The 18746-nt window shown below is 36.5% G+C and overlaps 4 protein-coding genes and 1 pseudogene across 5 annotated transcripts; 1 reads left to right on the top strand and 4 right to left on the bottom strand.

Annotated features, from left to right (window-relative positions):
- Positions 1-454: 454 nt before the first annotated feature.
- On the bottom strand, positions 455-1876 carry LOC121785246 (annotated as a pseudogene).
- Positions 1877-2071: 195 nt separating this feature from the next.
- On the bottom strand, positions 2072-5282 carry LOC121785150. Of its 2 annotated transcripts, none has more exons than XM_042183523.1 (5): positions 5110-5282; positions 4606-4696; positions 4093-4232; positions 3274-3720; positions 2072-2821 (listed from the first exon to the last, which is right to left on the bottom strand). In XM_042183523.1, the coding sequence occupies exons 2-5, from the start codon at positions 4633-4635 to the stop codon at positions 2407-2409; spliced, it is 1032 nt and encodes a 343-aa protein (XP_042039457.1). In that variant the 5' UTR covers positions 4636-4696; positions 5110-5282; the 3' UTR covers positions 2072-2406. The 2 variants fall into 2 exon arrangements, with proteins under 2 accessions (XP_042039457.1, XP_042039456.1); XM_042183522.1 differs by having other exon boundaries at positions 3274-3723; positions 5110-5280.
- Positions 5283-6025: 743 nt separating this feature from the next.
- On the top strand, positions 6026-7418 carry LOC121783864 (glycine cleavage system H protein, mitochondrial-like). The gene is made up of 4 exons (XM_042182041.1): positions 6026-6218; positions 6307-6395; positions 6840-7010; positions 7152-7418. The coding sequence occupies exons 1-4, from the start codon at positions 6116-6118 to the stop codon at positions 7278-7280; spliced, it is 492 nt and encodes a 163-aa protein (XP_042037975.1). The 5' UTR covers positions 6026-6115; the 3' UTR covers positions 7281-7418.
- Positions 7419-7497: 79 nt separating this feature from the next.
- Positions 7498-9759, bottom strand: LOC121783863 (heme-binding protein 2-like). The gene is made up of 2 exons (XM_042182040.1): positions 9349-9759; positions 7498-8167 (listed from the first exon to the last, which is right to left on the bottom strand). Exons 1-2 carry the CDS (start codon positions 9558-9560, stop codon positions 7714-7716), a joined length of 666 nt encoding a protein of 221 aa, XP_042037974.1. The 5' UTR covers positions 9561-9759; the 3' UTR covers positions 7498-7713.
- A 633-nt stretch (positions 9760-10392) lies between these two features.
- Positions 10393-18437, bottom strand: LOC121783741 (CRAL-TRIO domain-containing protein C3H8.02). Its single transcript, XM_042181912.1, has 6 exons — positions 18250-18437; positions 11931-12083; positions 11661-11807; positions 11302-11454; positions 11062-11184; positions 10393-10768 (listed from the first exon to the last, which is right to left on the bottom strand). The coding sequence occupies exons 1-6, from the start codon at positions 18385-18387 to the stop codon at positions 10694-10696; spliced, it is 789 nt and encodes a 262-aa protein (XP_042037846.1). The 5' UTR covers positions 18388-18437; the 3' UTR covers positions 10393-10693.
- Between the last annotated feature and the right edge of the window lie 309 nt (positions 18438-18746).

Below are 18746 nucleotides of genomic sequence, written 5' to 3'. Positions count from 1 at the left end.
TAAATTGACGGAATTGGTTAAAATTGACGGAATGTCACAGTCAACGCGATTTTAGTTGATTTTGACCAGATTAATAGTTATAACTATGTTTTATTAATGGTTATAACTATGTTTTATTAATGGCTAATACCTAATTAACCTAATTAATCAAAAACTTAAAAATGTAAAATTTAAACATGAAAATAAAAAAAAAAAGCTCGAATCCAAGCCCCTTGGCCTAGCGGTAAAGGGTGCTGGATACCGCGTCCATCCTGGAGGTCTCGAGTTCGAACTCTGGGTGGCGTAATTTGTCTTTCCTCCTTGTTATAGGAATTGATTTGTAATTTCCTCCTTAATTTGTCTTTCCTCCTTGTTATAGGAGTTGATTTGTAATTTCCTCCTTCATATATATGATATAAATATATGAAGTTAATTTTAAAAAAATAAAAAATAATAAAAATAAAAATAAAAAAAGGTCGAATCTCTTCTTCGCTTCATAAACGAGCGTAACAATGCCCTCATCCTGCATCAGATGCTGCTACTTCGTCGACCACTCCAGCGCTATCAACACGTCTTCCTGCGCCAACGTCTCACTATCTGGCACGTGCATCGCTAGATAGCACAGCAGTATGAACGACGAACTTGTTCAGCGCCGCCGCCGCCTCGCAGCTCACCTCCGGCTCCCTGTCGTCCAGCAGATTCACCAATGCCGGTATGAATCTCATCTCCGTTGCTCTGAACGTTCTCGCTAGGTTTCCAATTGACATAATGCTAGGGATTAGGAGCTCGCAATCTGCCTTTTCGACGATTCGGAGGAACTGATCCACCACCGCTCTCGTCGCCGGAGTAGTCGGCTTGAACGCCGACCGCCTCAGATCTGAGTCCTGATCGGCCACAGCGGTGATTTCCATCAATGCCATGGCGGAATTGTATTTCACTTCGGTTTCCCCCTTTTCTAGGAGTACGGCGAGACAGAGCAGAGCGCGTGACTCTGTTATGCTTTTGCATACGGATACGTTTCCTGCGCAGAGGTAGCGTAAGGCTCTGGCTGCCATCGCTTTCATCTCTGTTTTAGTAGCCGGATCTTCGAATTCTCTGCGTCTGATGCTGGATCCTGGTAATCCATGGCCTTTGTTTTGTTTGATGAACTGGTGACTCTGTTGTTTATTCGATTTTCCGTTTTTTTCCCCGAGGTCGGAGTGGCTGATCGGAGACGGAGATGCTGCAGATTTGTGCGGCACCGGCAACATTGTGGATTTCATAGCCAAGGTGTTGGTGACGATATTGTGCATTTGGCTAGGCATTTGATTGTCCATGGGGTGATCGGCGACGCCGTGATGCTTTTCCTCTGTTTCGTTGCTTTTATGGTTAGGGTTAGAGTTTGAATTCTCCATTACAAGCGAGTGGATCGATTGTTTGTTGGTGGCGATGGCGTATTTGCTGTGCTCAGAGATGGTTTCGAAGGCGAGGTGGCTGACGAGGAGGCGGATGACGTTGTGCTGTGCGTCGCTTTTCCTCTAAAATTTTGATTTTTTTTTATTTTCATGTTTAAATTTTACATTTTTAAGTTTTTGATTAATTAGGTTAATTAGGTATTAGCCATTAATAAAACATAGTTATAACTATTAATCTGGTCAAAATCAACTAAAATCGCGTTGACTGTGACATTCCGTCAATTTTAACCAATTCCGTCAATTTAGGACTAAATTGACTCCGATTTCAAATGTGAGGGACCGAATAATCCAAAAGATAATGTTTTGGACCAAAATAAAAAAAACGCCAAATGTTAGGGACCATTTTGGGCCTTTAGTCTAATTCGTGTAAGAATGAAATATCTTTTAGAATCTTCAAAGCAAAAATCTACTTTAATGCATCTCTTTATAAGATCAACACCCATTTCAAAGTACAATATTCTTATGTTTTGGAAGTCATTAGTGTAAATTTAGCCAACACTTTAGGTCTTGTGTATGCAATATAGATTCATGATATAGGACATAGGCAAATCAATCAGAATCAGGAAAATATTGAAGCTCAACCAGTCTTGCGAAGTGAAAAAGATCAGAGTCACAAGAAAAGATCAAACAATGTATCATAACATGAATCAAAATTTATCAAAATATGAAATGTCAATGAATAATGGGATCCCTCTACAACTACTGATAGAAAACTCAGATGCATTCAAAACAGATTTCAGATCACCAGATATTTGTTATAGAAGAAAAAAACATTAATATCAGCCAGAGGCTGATACTGCCACAAAACAACCTAACCAAGAATGCGCGGCCAGAGGGGAAAAGGAGATGTCGAATACAAGTATCCACCTGCCTATACATCTCCAATTTGTCGAGGGAAGGGCCCCAACTCAAATAGGGGCTCCAGGGAACGGAGCTAAGCCACAGGGACGGATCTCATAACGAGGAGTGGGAGCTATATTAGGTTCGCCCTCTTCAAAAACCTTATCGTTCTGCAGTAATAGGGCCAAATGGATTCAACAAAATCCAGGTATTTCTCCTTCAACCACCCTTGGAAACCTTTCAATTTCCGCTTCATCGCCTCCTTGTAGTCCATATTTTTTATGTCAACAAGAGGTTGCCATATAAATTTTTGCATGGGTTCTTTTAGCTTCCCCCGGAAAAGGTACTCGTATACCACCATGTAGTAGGCTGGAAGGTTCTTGACTATTCTGACAGTTTGCATGAAGCTGAACACGTAGAGGCTGCATATTCCTCGGATCATCTTCACATAGAAAGCAGCAACTATTGGTCCAAGAATCCATAAGGGAGTTAATTCTTTAGATACTTCTGATCCATATATGAGGTTAACTGCAAGGTACACCGGTGTGCTGCGAACACAATGCAGATAAAGTCATCAACAAGAGACACCGAATTTGCCATCATAAAGGAGCAAATGGTATATTTCAGATAGAGAAAGCCCAATGCAGACGGCAGGCCATAAGAACAGAAAAATAAACTTTATGATGACAATAGAAACAAATTCTAAAACCAAATCTCAATAGTAATTCTGAAACTCTTGCTACATTATAATCATAAATCAAGACAAAAAAATCTATATGATAGATAAGCCAACCCTCCTACTTCTAAGCACCGACATCAAACTCAGATTCAGCAACAAATATGCACAAATTGAAATAATAGCCTTTCTTTGCTAGTTACAGAAAAAGGAAGCGCAGAGGGCTGAAAATAAATGACTGTACTTCCAACAGTCAAAGAGAGAGAGAGAGAGAGAGAGAGAGAGAGAGAGAGAGAGAGAGAGAGAACAAATGATTGTACTTACAACATTAACAATGGTATCTTTATTGTTGGATTCAAGCTCAGAAAGTAGCACCAAGCTGCCTTAAAAACTCGAGGTCTTTCATTGTTTTGCACAACATTTGACTCTTCTGAGGTTTCCTCAGAACGTTCTTCGAGAGCTCTCTCCACTGGTTGTGTTCCTAGTGGGGTACGCAGTAACATTAACCAGTTCTTAAAGAGATTTTGTATAGCCAAGGACCTGGTTGTTCTCTCATCTTCTGCTGTATAAGGTGAAGGCACAACATTCTGTACCTTTGAAGATTCAACGAAAGATTCTTCACTCTCATGCTGTAAATAAGAAACTTTAATAGGATTCTTTAGTGACTTCGAGTCATTAGCTCTGCCACCCGGATCATCATGTCGACTGCCGCCTTTGAAAGCTGATATTTTAGATATTTTTGACTTTGGTCCAAGAACAAAAGAAGCTCCACTACTGTGCAAGATGTTTAATCAGTTTCATATAAAACAGGCAAAAATCAAATAAAACAATCAAGCATTGAACTTGTTAACACAATAGAAGAAGATCCAAGAGTGATCCTTATGAGATTTATAACACTGATCATATTCATTAAGTAACATGGATTTATCACCATAGCCAAGCTTCGAATATAATAACAGGATAAAATCCACACAATACATATATCACAACTAAAATAACTCGCTAATGATGCAAGTGGCATGGCTAAAAGGTATTAACACAGATAACCAACATTTGGTGCCACCAATGGTTGCTCAAATGACATGTTCATCTACATGTTATCATTTAAAGATTCATTAAAAATTTTACAAGTAAATCTCTAACCTTGAACATGATCTGGATTTTAAAGAGATTAGTCTATCTTTTCTCCCAACCCATGGGACTGTGACTGAGGGCAAAAGGTATTGCAGTTGGCTCCCTCTGTCCCGCACTGAGGGCACACAAGGGAAGCTTCTATAAGAGCCCTGATTAAATCCACCAAGAAGAATTGACAATAAGGACAGATGACAATAAAGTTGATAAAGCAAATGGAAAGTAGGTGATAAATATGTCCCATCATTTTGAATCGGGTTTATATCAGACCATATTATCCGGATGACAATACTCTATAACCATGAAGACAAAAACACCAATGATTTGAAATGCATTCAATATAGCAACTTGACAAACATATGTTGATCTAGGACCATCTCGAACATATAAACATAACAGTTTCTACAAATAATGCATCTCAAAATCATTCAAATACTACTAAATTATCCTTCCAGAAACACTTTCCAAGGACAGCAGTGAAAATGTTGGTTCAATTTCCATTAATCAATAAAAAATCAGATTTACCTGCAGCTGAAATGTTGATAATTCCATCATCTACACATCAAGCAAGCAAGAATTTCCCACTAAACCCATGTTCTCACAGACAAAAGCACGCCTGAAATTAAAGCCAAATATATAAATAAATGTTTTTCTCCAACATTATATGATACACATCAATCAATGCATTCGTAAATTAGAACACAATCTAACAATAGAAATAATTTCCTTACCCAAAAAGATCCCAAATTCATAAACGTATTAAGTAATTTATTCAAAACGAAGGATAAAACATGCCCACCCTTCTCCCGTCAATCAGCAAACAATTTAAATTGGAGAAACAACCTTTGCCTAAATTCAGTACCACCAGATTATCAGAAAATTTTACAAAAATTGCGACGCGTGATCCAAAGTTCTGATTTTTATAGAATTAAACAAAACGACGCCGCCTTATTTGTGGATATAGATTGCATCCATGTATATCTATGTATAAATTACACACGCAAACAGAGAGGGAGAGAGAGGGAATACAATAAATTCTGAGGCGGTGATGTGAAATGGAGCGATTGTGAGCTGGGAGTGATCCTTGGATAGAATATGCAGAAAGAGGGGAGAATTGGATAGACTACACAGTCAATAGAAAGGGCGATGTCAAATTTGTGAAATTAGGGTTCTTCGAGGCCCTTTCTTTTCTTGATTTTATTTGTTTGAGAAAATAGGGAGATATTGCGTAGATTTTAAATTAGTTAGTTAATTAATTAATTAATTATTTATAGTTAGATACCGAACTTCACAAATTGTCTTCATACGTTTTTTAATTTAAGGTTAATATTTTGTGTAGAGAATTTAATGTTTTTCAAAGTACGTCTCTAATTTATATAGTACTATTATTTAACATATAATAATTGGATAACTGAATAGTCATCTTGTCGGATTTTTAGGTGGATTATCGTTTTATTTAAAGTTGATTTTATTAGATCGATGCATATAATAATAATCTAGCGAGCTGGCTCATTGTTCCGATCGAATACATCATGCATAACATAAATCAATACATTTCATAAAACAAAAATTTCAACAAAAAATGTATGTAATAGTAAGAAAACTAGAATACCCAACGAATAAATTATCTCGCATACAAAAATATGCCTATCTTTGTACAGGATCAAATGTAATCCTTATTTTATTCCGAAATTTTTAATTTATACTCAACTAATGAAGTCATGTGTAATTTAAAACTTAATTGTTTTATTTTATTTAGTACTCCTAATAGTACCAAATTCTAAAATAAAACACAAATTCATTATTTTAATCAAATAACCTCAAATTGTATGATTTTTTTTTAAAATCAAAGGCAACTTGTGACTGACTCTGAGTTCCAAAGATGAGGTTCTTATTTTCCACCATTCATCAAAGATAATAGACTCCAAAGAGACTATTATAATGCAACCCCTCTTCTTTTCTTGCTTTTTTGCACTCAGAAAACACAGAGTGAGAGGCTGAGCAGAAAAACACAGTACACACACTGAAGCTGAAAATGGCTCTGAGAATGTGGGCTTCTTCGACAGCAAATGCTCTCAGACTCTCAACTTGTGCTTCCAAATCTCCTGCCTTTTCTCTCTCTAGAGCCTTTTCAACTGGTGAGAAACCTATATATTATTGATTCTTTATTCTTTTTGGATTGAATGAATGAATGATTGAATGGTGGTTTTATTACTGATTTTACAGTTTTGGATGATTTGAAGTATGCTTCTTCGCATGAATGGGTGAAGCATGATGGCCCCTTGGCCACCATCGGAATCACAGACCATGCCCAGGTAAATGAGTACATGTGGTTTATGTAACGGGAGATTAGATCTCGTAGTGTTTTAATCTCAGTAACGAAGAATTCATGCGCATTATATACATATACATACATACTTACTTACATTGGTGGAGATAAAGAAAAAAAAAAGTTACTAATGTATTGTTAGTCAAGATTAAGATTCACTACTATACAATGCTGATGAAACTGTACAATGTCTTCTTGGGCCGACAACGCATGCGTGAGTGTGGGTGTGTATGTATATTGTAAGTTGTAACTAAAAAATAGCAATACGGGAAAAGGAAAAATTCACTTGATGTTGGGACAAGGTGCTGTTGATACCTCTTTTAGTTGAAGGAATTAGTAATATTTAATATTCTTTTGTAGAGAAAAAGCCTAAATTATTCATTGCAAATCAAATCCAAACTCTCATGAGTAAATATTCAATCTTGTTTAGGACCATTTAGGAGAACTTGTGTTTGTGGAGCTGCCGGAACCGGGGAAGGAAGTGAAACAAGGCACCGGTTTTGGAGCCGTGGAGAGTGTCAAGGCCACTAGTGATGTGAACTCTCCGATCTCCGGTGAGGTTGTCGAGATCAACACCAAGCTAGCTGAGTCCCCGGGACTGGTAACTGAAAATCTTATCACATTTTCATATCATATTTTTTATTATTGCACTTACTAATAAAATACGAGATTAAAACACGAGAGAGAACGTATGATCTGGTTCGACGTTTTCCTAACGTATATTGTGTTTTTGTTAATGAAGATTAACACAAGCCCATATGAAGAGGGGTGGATGATCAAGGTGAAAACAAGCAATCCCTCAGAGCTTGCAAACTTGATGGGATCCAAGGAGTACATTAAATTCTGTGAAGAAGAAGATGCTGCTCACTAAACAGGTCTCCATATGATTTTTTTTTTCTTTAATTTCTTTTTTTAATCTTCTCTTTACTTTTTTGGTGTCGAAAACTGAATTTCATAATTTTATGTAGTATATTAATTAAATTCCGGTTAATAGATTCTCATTTACTTCTGTGGTGACTCGAGAAGCGTTTTACTAACTAAGTTGTGCTTCATCGTATGTTGTTATTTGTATCAAGATTCAGCATGTCTGCACCTAACATCTACTGATCAAATGTAACATGTAAATCAAGACACAACACAACGTAGTTTTATCCACATTTAGATATCATAGCAGAAGAAAAACGCATAATTTACATCAACAATTAGCAGAAACCTGATCATGGATTAGGCGAACTCGTGACCGAGACGAACATCATCCCCGTGCAACGACTACCCCGTCGTTCAGTATATACAAGGCTGTAGTGTCAGTATGCTGCCACGAGGCTCGATCTGCATCCATTCAACTCGGATCCACCAACATCCACCCAGACTTCATTAACACGCGAAAATATCTTAAAATGAGAACTATACTGTGCGATAGAGTAAGCGTAGCCACTCTCCGCAGAAGTCGAGTTAGCCCACTCGGACTTGCTCAAACTCAGAGCCAGCTTCTCGGCCTCCTTCACGATGTTGCTATCCCTCGCGAACCCTGAAAATTCCCTCACAGCAATGCAGCGGCTCCTCCACCAGTCGGGCTGGAGGTTGAGCTCGGGCAGGGGAAGGGGAGGGTCGGCCTCAAACTCCGTGGGGAGGTAGAGCTTCACAAAGTAGGCCGATGAGTGAAGGGGGCCGGCTTCCGGGACTATGCTCGTGAGGATCGGGTAGGTTATTGGTAGCCTAGAGAAGTTCAAGTTTGCACCTTCTGTGTACTGAAACAATCTGAATAAAACATAGAAACCAAATGCAACAATCAGTTTGATGCTTCTCCGGCCTTCGTTACATCTCTAAGAGGCTAAACTCCTTACTTATCAAAAAACGTATATTTATTCTACCAAAAAAAACATTTTATTTTGATATTCTATTTTTGTAAGCATTGATTATTTTGGTCAAATTTTATGAATAAGCATTGATTATTTTGGACAAATTCTGTATGAAAATATTTTATCAAGTGCCAAATTTTGTACGTTCAAATTTTTTGAAGTTTAAAGCGTTTGTGGATTGAACAAAATCGTATATTTTTATTTTTAAAAAAGCAATTGCCTTCAAGTATTACGTAATTATAATTAGAATATAATATAATGAAAATAAAGTGAGAACAACAAATTGACATCAACAAAAATCATAACATAATTTAATAGAAAAATGACGTCTTTCAATACAACAACATAAGTAAAACCAACACATATTTTGGTTTAGGGTTAGAAATTTTGATGGGTAAAATTGTTAAAATTAACTAGGCTTCCATGATAAATAATATAGGATTTTGGGTAGTTATAAATATGAGTGAAACATTAGGATTTTCAGTGGGCTTTGTGCGGGCTCGATATAAAACACGGGCTATTAAGTTTGGTAAAATAACTACCAACCACACAAATAAACCCAGACTAATCCCGTATCTAGACGTAACATAGTTACCAAACGGCCCCTAAATATTCAATTGTACATCAGTATGAATGTGTTTCATTCCCTTTCCACCACACAAAATTGTTGGAATATGGAGCCTGAAAGGAAGTGAATCGGTCGACAACCTCAACGATCCAACTTGGATTACGACCCTCTATATTTTGCCTATATATACAGTTGTTCTCTCCTTGTAAATTGCCATCCGAAATTATAGTGAAATTCATGGCTTGACATCACCATATACTAGATACACATGGTATCAAACTGGACAAATAATTCCTATATTTATTCGTTTATATTCGTGATTACTTGTGTTTATTTAAAAACAACAAAATAATTGACTTTTGAAAATTTGGTTTTCTCTTAAAACTAGTCCAACAAACAAGAAAGCTACACTAATTAGGTCATTCAAGAGATCAAATTGGGGCAACTTCAAAATCAATCAAAATAATATGCATCATGATTATAGAAAGAACAAAAAATTGGGGAAAAGGTACCTGTGGAAGCCTTTCTTGGTGGCTTTTTCGAAGGAAATATCATCAGATGGAGCAGTCATCCAAGCTGATTCTCGGTAGAATCTCACCTCAAAATCGGATTCTGAGTGGACAACTGTGTACTGCGGTGATTCCGATTCCTTCTTGCATTCAGCTCTTTCGATAATAACTGTCGAAATTGTTAAAATTAGGATCAATATTTTTGCACGACTCATTTCCTCGAGAGAGATGATTATTGGTGATGGACTCAATTGGTGAGTTTGTTTCTTCAACTTTGGAAAAATAGGAGAAACAGACGGTTGAAGAATCTGGTGGTTGAAGTCGGAACGAAAGCTTTTGATTTGTTTTGCAGCGCGATCATGGGTATAACTGTACAGAACCGTAGAGAAGGAAATGAAGAGACGACTTTAGTTTGCTGATTATCTAGTTTACATAAAATGCGCCTAAAACAATATACTCTACAATTTTACATTTTTTTTAAATAATGACAGTATCAATAATTTGGCTACGGTATGACTTTGCCCAAACAATTACTTATGTGTTGATATTTTGTTGCAGTTGGAATTATGTTGAAATCTAATTTCAACACAATCCAGGTCAAATCTATCGACCCAATAGCTAACTCATGAGCTAGAAAACTCCATTAAATTCGTCTTTCGAACGATCGTCAACCCCACATTGCAGCAATCCTATTCCAATTCTTCTGGTTGAGGTTCACTTTCATCGTATGTCATCCATAGCTAGCAACAACTGCGATTAAACTCTGCATTTTGCATTTTGCATTTCAACGATGCCAATGGACCTTTTTCGCAAGTTTCAACCCCACGAGTTTCGTTTTCTATACACCTCGTTGTCTTGAAACCTTGCAACAAAACTTCCGATGCCTTCTTGAGCCCCCTAGCTTAAAATGTTTGGCTCCGTCGCGCTGACATCCCTGATACTGCCTCGGATTGATCAATGTTCTCGGGCGACGCCACGGTGCAGAAAATAACAAGTTTCTAGTACATAGTACTACTACTAACCAAGTAAGAATAAAAACAGATTTCATATCACAATCGAAACTTTAATAGCATAACTATATAGTACATGGTATAGTTGATTTCAACAATCCACAATTAAAAGACCATCTGTTTATGAGTTTACCCTGATATATATACAAGCTAGACGAAATCAACACGCGATTTTATAAGTCGGAAAGAAATCCCGTCTACCGAATATTTCGTTATGAATCACATTCGGAAATATCAAGGAACAACAGAGGAAAATTTCAACAGCTTGTGCAAAAAAAGAGAGATTGATTTCAAACCATCTGTGTAAGCAATGAAATCTAATAAGCTTCACTTCTTCACTATCTGAAGCTAGTAGGAATAGTGTCTGCTGTGAAGTACTCTTCTTTAACCTCTTTCGCGGAGCAAAATCTCACCTATGAATGTTCCGATATATGTGAGAAGTAACGAGACATAGAGGCATGTATCAAAGAGAACGAGTTAGTCAAATAGAGCATTTTACTTTTCATGATTTATATGCTTCGAGTACGTGATTTCAAATCCTACCCTTTCAACGTGACATTAATCAAGCAAAAATAGCTAAAACGATAGAAACTATCCTATACTACTATTTTTGTCTATCTAGGCTAATCCTCAAAAACAACGCCAAATGAACTTGACGTAAAATTGGAATTTACAAAGAATAAGTATGAAGGAGATGGATACTCACAAGAGAGGCATATGATTTGAGCAACGGCTTAACTAGCTGCCAAAATGGCTTGAATATGAAAGGAGCATCTACAAAGAGGACTTGACCCAATCGCCTCGGGTAGTAGCAGTAGAACGCGTCAAACTGCAAGCATAAGACAATGTAAAGCGACTATCACGCTACTTAAAATGTATTCGGATTAGAGCACAGGCAAAATTTAGCATATCATTAAATCACAAGTCAACATTATTAGAGATTTACCACAAATGTTAAGAATTTAAGATCAGCGTTTTGCGTCTGAAACCCACGGAGATCAATTAAAATAATCACTTGCTGCTGCCCCTCGGGGAGTTTGCTTAGTGCCTTCTCAATCAAGAAAACACACAGACTCTCGTCTTCATTAAAGTCGTACTCCTGTGTTGATGCATAAGACGAGCATCGCCACACAGCTAGTTAGATTTTGAAGCCACAAGAGGCAGCAGGAAAGAAACTGCCATCTACACTCTAGATTATAAAAGGAGGGCAGTCAAACACGGTATAACTCTTTGATGTGTTTTTCTTTTTTTTCGAATCCACAATGTATATCAGAGAAAGATGTTCGACAAGTTTAGCTTGCATACCCCCGGTAAATGCTTGGATGCTTCCACTATTAGCACTGGTCTGTTGTGTACATCAAGATAGTCGTGCAGACGCGCTTTTCCACTTTCCGCAACACGTTTCACTGATTCTTCCAACAATTCTGATACACGAAAATCCTTGCGCCAATTCTGTTCCAGGGAAGGACACAAAGAGATTACTTTTATGTACTTATATTCTCTAGTTTTTATGTTAAATACAAACACTGATTTGTATTTCAAGGAGAGAAAAAAAAAAGAAGAAAAATTACTTACGATGGCTTTAGTCAATTTGGAAACGGTCTCTTCAACAGAAAACTTTCGATCTTTGAGGAACCAAAGAATCATTTCTTCATCATCTCGTCCGTATTTTCCCACTGGCAGATTGCTATGTTGTTTTTCAAGCCTTGTTTTGACTTCTGCCACAAGCTGTAACATTAAAGACCGAATCAACCATACGATTGTTGGAATTTTAGTGTATTATATGAAAGTATTACTAAATACTTTATAATATATTAATGATATGATTTGCTGGTATTAAATGTATTAAGGTTATTATGAAACTCAGTATTTCATAATTCTGTTATACATTTAAATGACGTTAACTGTTTGGCAGTTAATAACAGTTTGTCATTAGCGCCAAAACTGCACAAAACAGTTACCCATTTTGGCGGTTAAATTAACTGTCGTGGCAGTTAATTCTGTAGTGTTGTGTATAAATATAAACAGAAATTCTAAACTAAAAGATATAGATGAATTTAGTCTTATCCGATCATAGATTTTGTATCCACAAAATACTTGATCTGAAAGTGTTTTTCACACGATTCTAAATTATCCAAGTATTCAATCTCTTTAAAAACCTACATATATTCCTACAAAGATCAAGTAAATTGTACAAGATGACTGGAGGAGAAACTGTGAGAGACATGGCATCCAGAATCACAAGACTCAACAAGTTTGAAGGGGTAGATTTCAGAAGATGGCAGAAAAAGATGCACTTCTTTCTGACATCAATGAAGGTGGTGTATGTTCTGAGTACCCCGATGCCTGTGTCTAATGAAGGAGAAGAAGAAACCCTGGAACAGACCAGAAGGAGAAAGAAGTGGGAAACTGATGACTACACATGCTTAGGGCACATCTTGACTGGTATGAATGATTCCCTGTTCGACATCTATCAAAATGCAGAATCTGCCAAGGAACTTTGGGATTCTTTGGAAGCCAAATACATGGCTGAAGATGCTTCAAGCCGGAAATTCCTTGTAAGTGATTTCAATAACTACAAAATGATAGACTCAAGGCCAGTTATGGAACAATACAATGAACTACTCCGGATTCTGGGACAGTTTGAACAACACCACATGAAAATGGATGAATCCATTTCTGTTTCCAGTGTGATTGACAAACTGCCCCCATCTTGGAGGGACTTTAAACACACCCTTAAACATCAAAAGGAAGAACTTTCCTTGGTCCAATTGGGCAGCCATCTCAGAATTGAAGAATCCTTAAGGAATCAAGAGAAAGGAAAACCCAAAGATAAGGGTGTGGCTGTTAATCCATCTGTTAACATGATGGATACTGGTAACAAGTCCAAAGGCAAAAGAAAGGGCAACTTTGGTGACAATTACACAAACAAGAAATCCAAATTTACTTGTTGGAAATGTGGAAAGGAGGGTCACTTTAAGAAGGACTGCAGAAGTGGTAAAAAGAACAAGAAGAATGGTGCAAGTTCTAGTAGAACCAAACCTGACAACTCTGGATCACAAGATCCGGATGCACAAAAGGGTATGGTTTTACCTTATCTTAATATTCCTAATTTAAACCAAATTTCTGAAACATCAACTGCAACTTATTTGCAGGATGATGAGAACAATTGGTGGGTTGATTCAGGGGCCACAAGTCATGTTTGCAAGGATAGAAGGTGGTTCACATCATTGCAAACTAATGTGGATGGGTCTGAAGTTAGAATGGGCAACAGGACTTCTGAATCAATTGAAGGAATAGGAAATATTAAGATAGTATTTACTTCTGGAAACTGTTTACTGTTAAGAAATGTATTGTATGTACCTAATGTTAGGAAAAACTTGCTGTCTAGTCCGGTTCTAAATAACCTTGGATATAAACAAGTTATTGAATCTAATAAATATGTATTATCTAAGCATGGTGTATTTGTTGGCTTTGGATATTTATGTGATGGAATGTTTAGGCTGAATCTTAATTTACCATTTAAAGACAAAAATGCCCTTGTCATCACTTCTAGTAATTCTCCAAACTCTAAGCTTTGGCATGAAAGACTAGGACATGTGCACTATAAAAGAATTGTAGAAATGTCCAAAAACAGTCTTATTCCTGCATTTACTGTCAACAATGACAGATGTAAAACATGCATGTTAACCAAAATAACCAGGCTCCCATTTAAGGATGTTGTTAGGGAATCTAAACCTTTGCAATTAATCCACAGTGATTTATGTGACTTTCACTCAACCCCATCTATGGGAAATAAAAGGTATGTCATTACTTTCATAGATGATTCAACTAGGTACTGTTATGTATATCTTCTAAACACCAAAGATGAGGCTTTGGACAAATTTAAGATATACAAAACAGAGGTTGAACTCCAAAAGGGTGAGATGATTAAAGTGTTTAGATCAGATAGGGGAGGTGAGTATTATGACACTGAATACTTTCAATCAGTTGGAATAATACATCAAGTAACAGCCCCATATACCCCACAACAAAATGGAATTTCAGAAAGGAAAAATAGAGTGCTAAAGGAAATGGTAAACTCTATGCTTTCTTATTCTGGTTTAAATGAAGGATTTTGGGGAGAAGCTATGTTAACAGCCTGTTACATTTTAAATAGGGTACCAAACAAGAAAAGTAAGGCAACTCCCTATGAATTATGGTTTGGAAAACCTCCAAACCTGAGTTACTTTAAGGTTTGGGGCTGCAGGGCTGTGGTCAGGTTAAATGATCCTAAAAGAAAAACCTTAGGTGAAAAAGGAATTGACTGCATTTTCATTGGATATGCACAACATTCTAAAGCTTATAGGTTCTTTGTCCTAGAACCAAACAAAGCTGTTCCTGTGAATTCTGTTATGGAATCCAGAGATGCTATATTTGATGAAAATAGATTCACTTCTATTTCAAGACCTAAGGATTTAAACCCAATTCAAGAAAACAGAATGTTGAATGATCAACAAGATTCTGATGAACCTTCTACTCAGCATTGGGTAAGAAGAAGTGTAAGACCAAGGAAACCTGCGGGCATGGATGGAAATTTTCAGCTCCATTTGATTGAAGGATCGAGAGATGAGATTCAATCTCAGTACTTCTATTGTTTCAACATAGAAGAAGATCCTAAGACATTCAATGAAGCTATGAATTCTAGAGATGTGTCATTTTGGAAGGAAGCCATTGATGATGAAATGGATTCCATTCTGCAAAATAACACATGGGAATTGACTGATTTACCCCTTGGTTGTAAACCTCTGGGATGTAAATGGATTTTCAAGAAGAAAATGAAAACTGATGGGTCAATTGATAAATTCAAGGCAAGGCTTGTGATTCAAGGTTTTAGACAAAAGGAGGGCATAGATTATTTTGACACATATGCACCTGTGGCTAGGATTTCAACCATAAGGCTGCTAGTAGCTATGGCTGCTATTCATAAACTTTTAATCCATCAAATGGATGTAAAGACAGCATTTTTAAATGGAGACTTGAATGAAGAAGTCTACATGAAACAGCCTGAAGGATTTATACTTCCTGGTAATGAATACAAAGTGTGCAAATAGGTAAAATCCTTGTATGGATTGAAACAAGCACCTAAGCAATGGCATCAAAAGTTTGATGACACTGTTTTATCAAATGGATTCACACTGAATCAAGCAGATAAATGTGTTTATTCCAGATTTGACAAATCAGGAAATGGGGTCATCATTTGTCTTTATGTTGACGACATGCTCATCTTTGGAACCAGTCAAGATCAGATTGATCAAACCAAAGATTTTCTATCTTCTAAGTTTTCTATGAAAGACTTAGGAGAGGCAGAGGTCATTTTGGGAATTAGGATCAAAAGAAATTCCTCTAAGGAGATTTCTATCTCTCAATCTCACTATATTGAGAAGGTGTTGAAGAAATTCAATCATGGTGACTGTGCACCCGTTAGTACTCCTATTGATCCCAATATCAAATTATTGCCAAACAAAGGCAATGCAATTTCGCAATTGGAATACTCAAAGGCCATTGGCTGTCTGATGTATGCAATGATTAGTACAAGGCCTGATATTGCATTTGCAGTGGGAAAATTGAGTAGGTATACTCATAATCCTAGCATTCATCACTGGCAGGCCATAAGGAGGGTGTTTAAGTATTTGAAAGGAACACAGAATTATTGCTTGGCTTACAATGAATTTCCGTCTGTTTTAGAAGGATATTCGGATGCTAGTTGGATTACTAACTTAGAAGATCATTCCTCAACAAGTGGATGGATATTTCTACTTGGAGGAGGAGCAATCTCTTGGGCATCAAAGAAGCAAACATGCATAACAAATTCAACCATGGAGTCTGAATTTGTTGCATTAGCAGCAGCAGGCAAAGAGGCTGAGTGGTTAAGGAATTTAATCTATGAAATTCCTCTGTGGCCAAAACCTATCTCACCTATATCCATGAGGTGTGATAGTGCTGCTACATTGGCTAAGGTATATAGTCAAGTTTACAATGGCAAGTCTAGACATTTAGGTGTTAGACATAGCATGGTTAGGGAATTGATCACGAATGGTGTGATATCAGTAGAATTTGTTGGGACTCAACAAAATCTGGCAGATCATCTAACCAATGGTTTAGCAAGAGACTTAGTGCACAAGTCTGCTAAAAGGGTGGGTTTAAAGTCCATATAATTCTAATGTTTGGATACCCAATTTCCTTTTAACTAAATGTTAAATGTGAAATTCAATGTGGAAAGCCAAACAGTAGGATTTGACACATGTTTAATCACTCAAGGTATGTGTTTACAACTGTCAGCATAACTAAGGTTGAAGTTTCACTTCTTAATAATCTTTTGACAAGTGTTTTGGCAGAACAAGATGAAAAGATTACCTATATGAACATGGAATCCAAGTTGTTCCAGTAAAGCTTTGGACTTAGCTTTATACATGTTCATTGAAGGATAAGGACACTAGACTTGTTTTAAATAAGTGTCATGTTTAGATTTTAGTTTGAAAATTGTGTGTATGTTAAATCTGATATTCAGTGTAATAATAAGAGTTCAATTCTCAGAACACTCTTATATTCGAATATTTGTATATTAACATGCTAAGATGAAAATTCAATCCTTAGGATATTTTCATTTATGCACAATTTTATTTTCTGTTTTGTTTTATGGTAACACTAAAATGGGGGAGGAATGTTGGAATTTTAGTGTATTATATGAAAGTATTACTAAATACTTTATAATATATTAATGATATGATTTGCTGGTATTAAATGTATTAAGGTTATTATGAAACTCAGTATTTCATAATTCTGTTATACATTTAAATGACGTTAACTGTTTGGCAGTTAATAACAGTTTGTCATTAGCGCCAAAACTGCACAAAACAGTTACCCATTTTGGCGGTTAAATTAACTGTCGTGGCAGTTAATTCTGTAGTGTTGTGTATAAATATAAACAGAAATTCTAAACTAAAAGATATAGATGAATTTAGTCTTATCCGATCATAGATTTTGTATCCACAAAATACTTGATCTGAAAGTGTTTTTCACACGATTCTAAATTATCCAAGTATTCAATCTCTTTAAAAACCTACATATATTCCTACAACGATTTCCTCGAATTATCTTACAAATGAAATAAATAATAATTCCTTGCAGATTGCTAATCACTCTAAACCATCAACTGGAGCATCTATACGAAAGCCTTAATTGGATGATCACTTCCGATAGCTAATGCAAATGATCATGAAGATAGCATATCAAATGAAGCTAAGATTGGAAAGTTTTTTATATTGAAGAATTACTAAACATTAGTTTGCTTAAAGTGCCAGTTGTTAGGATCTAAATGCACAAGTAATCACGACTATAACAAGACAAACACATGAATTGTTTATCCAGTTCGATACTATATGTATCTACATCAGTGAGTGATGTCAAGCCACAGATTTCACTATAATTTTCGGATACAACTTACAACGAGAGAGCAGCGAGATAAAAACAATGAACCCTAATCCTAGTAACGGTTGGATCATTATGGTCGCGAACTGATTCACTTCCTATCAAGCTTCATAATCAACAATTTATACTTCAATTAGGGTAATGCTTATTATAATTGCTATTGATAATAGAAATAATAAAGGTTCATTCTTTCCTTGAAATCCCCAACCACCCATTGCAAAAATCATGAAATTCAACCAATGAGAGTTGTTACCATCAATGAAGCAAGGCGCGGAAGAGCTATCTAAATTGCAAAAAAAGGAGCTCAGATTCTGCAGTTAGTTAACTAAAGGAAATTACTATCCTAATGCATTTCATCAAATCAAATATCCGAATCTATATAATGCTAATTCAATCAAGTAAAAGAGGCAACAAAATTGAGTACTTTTCTAGCGTTTTCAGGGGGCGCCGAGCAACTTCGGATGCTGAGCTTGAGAGCCTTCGAGGAGGGTTTGAGGTGACGAGAAGAAACGGCGGCGAAATTGTGAGCCACAGAAGGCCGCAATCTCAGAGTGTGCGACATTTCATCGAACAGTTTGCAATCTCGGTCTCTCAGATAAGTTAGGACTGCTCCAACTGAAGTTGCTAATGTAGAGGCTGAAATGCATCACGACTTTCAATTGCATACGACGTCGCTTCACATATTACTAGAAATAGGAATAATGTGAATATCCCACCAAATTAATTATTTTAATAATTTTATTATAAAAATAGTACTAGTAGTCTACTACTCGTTATTAAAAAGGGTAATGCTATGCAGCCACTATGGCCGTCGATAAAATGACATTTTAGTAAATTTAGATGGTATGGCTATTAATGTTTCAAATAAGTCATTTACTGCTCAAATAATTTTACACTATTATCCTTCTATTTAATTCTAGT

Source organism: Salvia splendens, chromosome 21, assembly GCF_004379255.2.
Source record: "Salvia splendens isolate huo1 chromosome 21, SspV2, whole genome shotgun sequence".
Taxonomy (NCBI): Eukaryota; Viridiplantae; Streptophyta; class Magnoliopsida; order Lamiales; family Lamiaceae; genus Salvia; species Salvia splendens.
This window is presented reverse-complemented; position numbering and strand designations above follow the sequence as displayed.

Coding starts and splice junctions, on each gene's coding strand:
- LOC121783863 (XM_042182040.1), bottom strand. CDS start 9,560: ATGAGTCGTGCAAAAATATTGATCCTAATTTTAACAATTTCGACAGTT. Junction 8,168..9,348: donor ACCAAGAAAGGCTTCCACAG/GTACCTTTTCCC, acceptor TGTTTTATTCAG/ATTGTTTCAGTACACAGAAG.
- LOC121785150 (XM_042183522.1), bottom strand. CDS start 4,635: ATGATGGAATTATCAACATTTCAGCTGCAG. Junction 4,233..4,605: donor TATCAACATTTCAGCTGCAG/GTAAATCTGATT, acceptor GGATTTAATCAG/GGCTCTTATAGAAGCTTCCC. Junction 2,822..3,273: donor AAGATACCATTGTTAATGTT/GTAAGTACAATC, acceptor TTGTGTTCGCAG/CACACCGGTGTACCTTGCAG.
- LOC121783864 (XM_042182041.1), top strand. CDS start 6,116: ATGGCTCTGAGAATGTGGGCTTCTTCGACAGCAAATGCTCTCAGACTC. Junction 6,219..6,306: donor CTCTAGAGCCTTTTCAACTG/GTGAGAAACCTA, acceptor CTGATTTTACAG/TTTTGGATGATTTGAAGTAT. Junction 7,011..7,151: donor TAGCTGAGTCCCCGGGACTG/GTAACTGAAAAT, acceptor TTGTTAATGAAG/ATTAACACAAGCCCATATGA.
- LOC121783741 (XM_042181912.1), bottom strand. CDS start 18,387: ATGTCGCACACTCTGAGATTGCGGCCTTCTGTGGCTCACAATTTCGCC. Junction 11,455..11,660: donor CATCCAAGCATTTACCGGGG/GTATGCAAGCTA, acceptor GCATCAACACAG/GAGTACGACTTTAATGAAGA. Junction 10,769..11,061: donor TCAAATCATATGCCTCTCTT/GTGAGTATCCAT, acceptor GAACATTCATAG/GTGAGATTTTGCTCCGCGAA.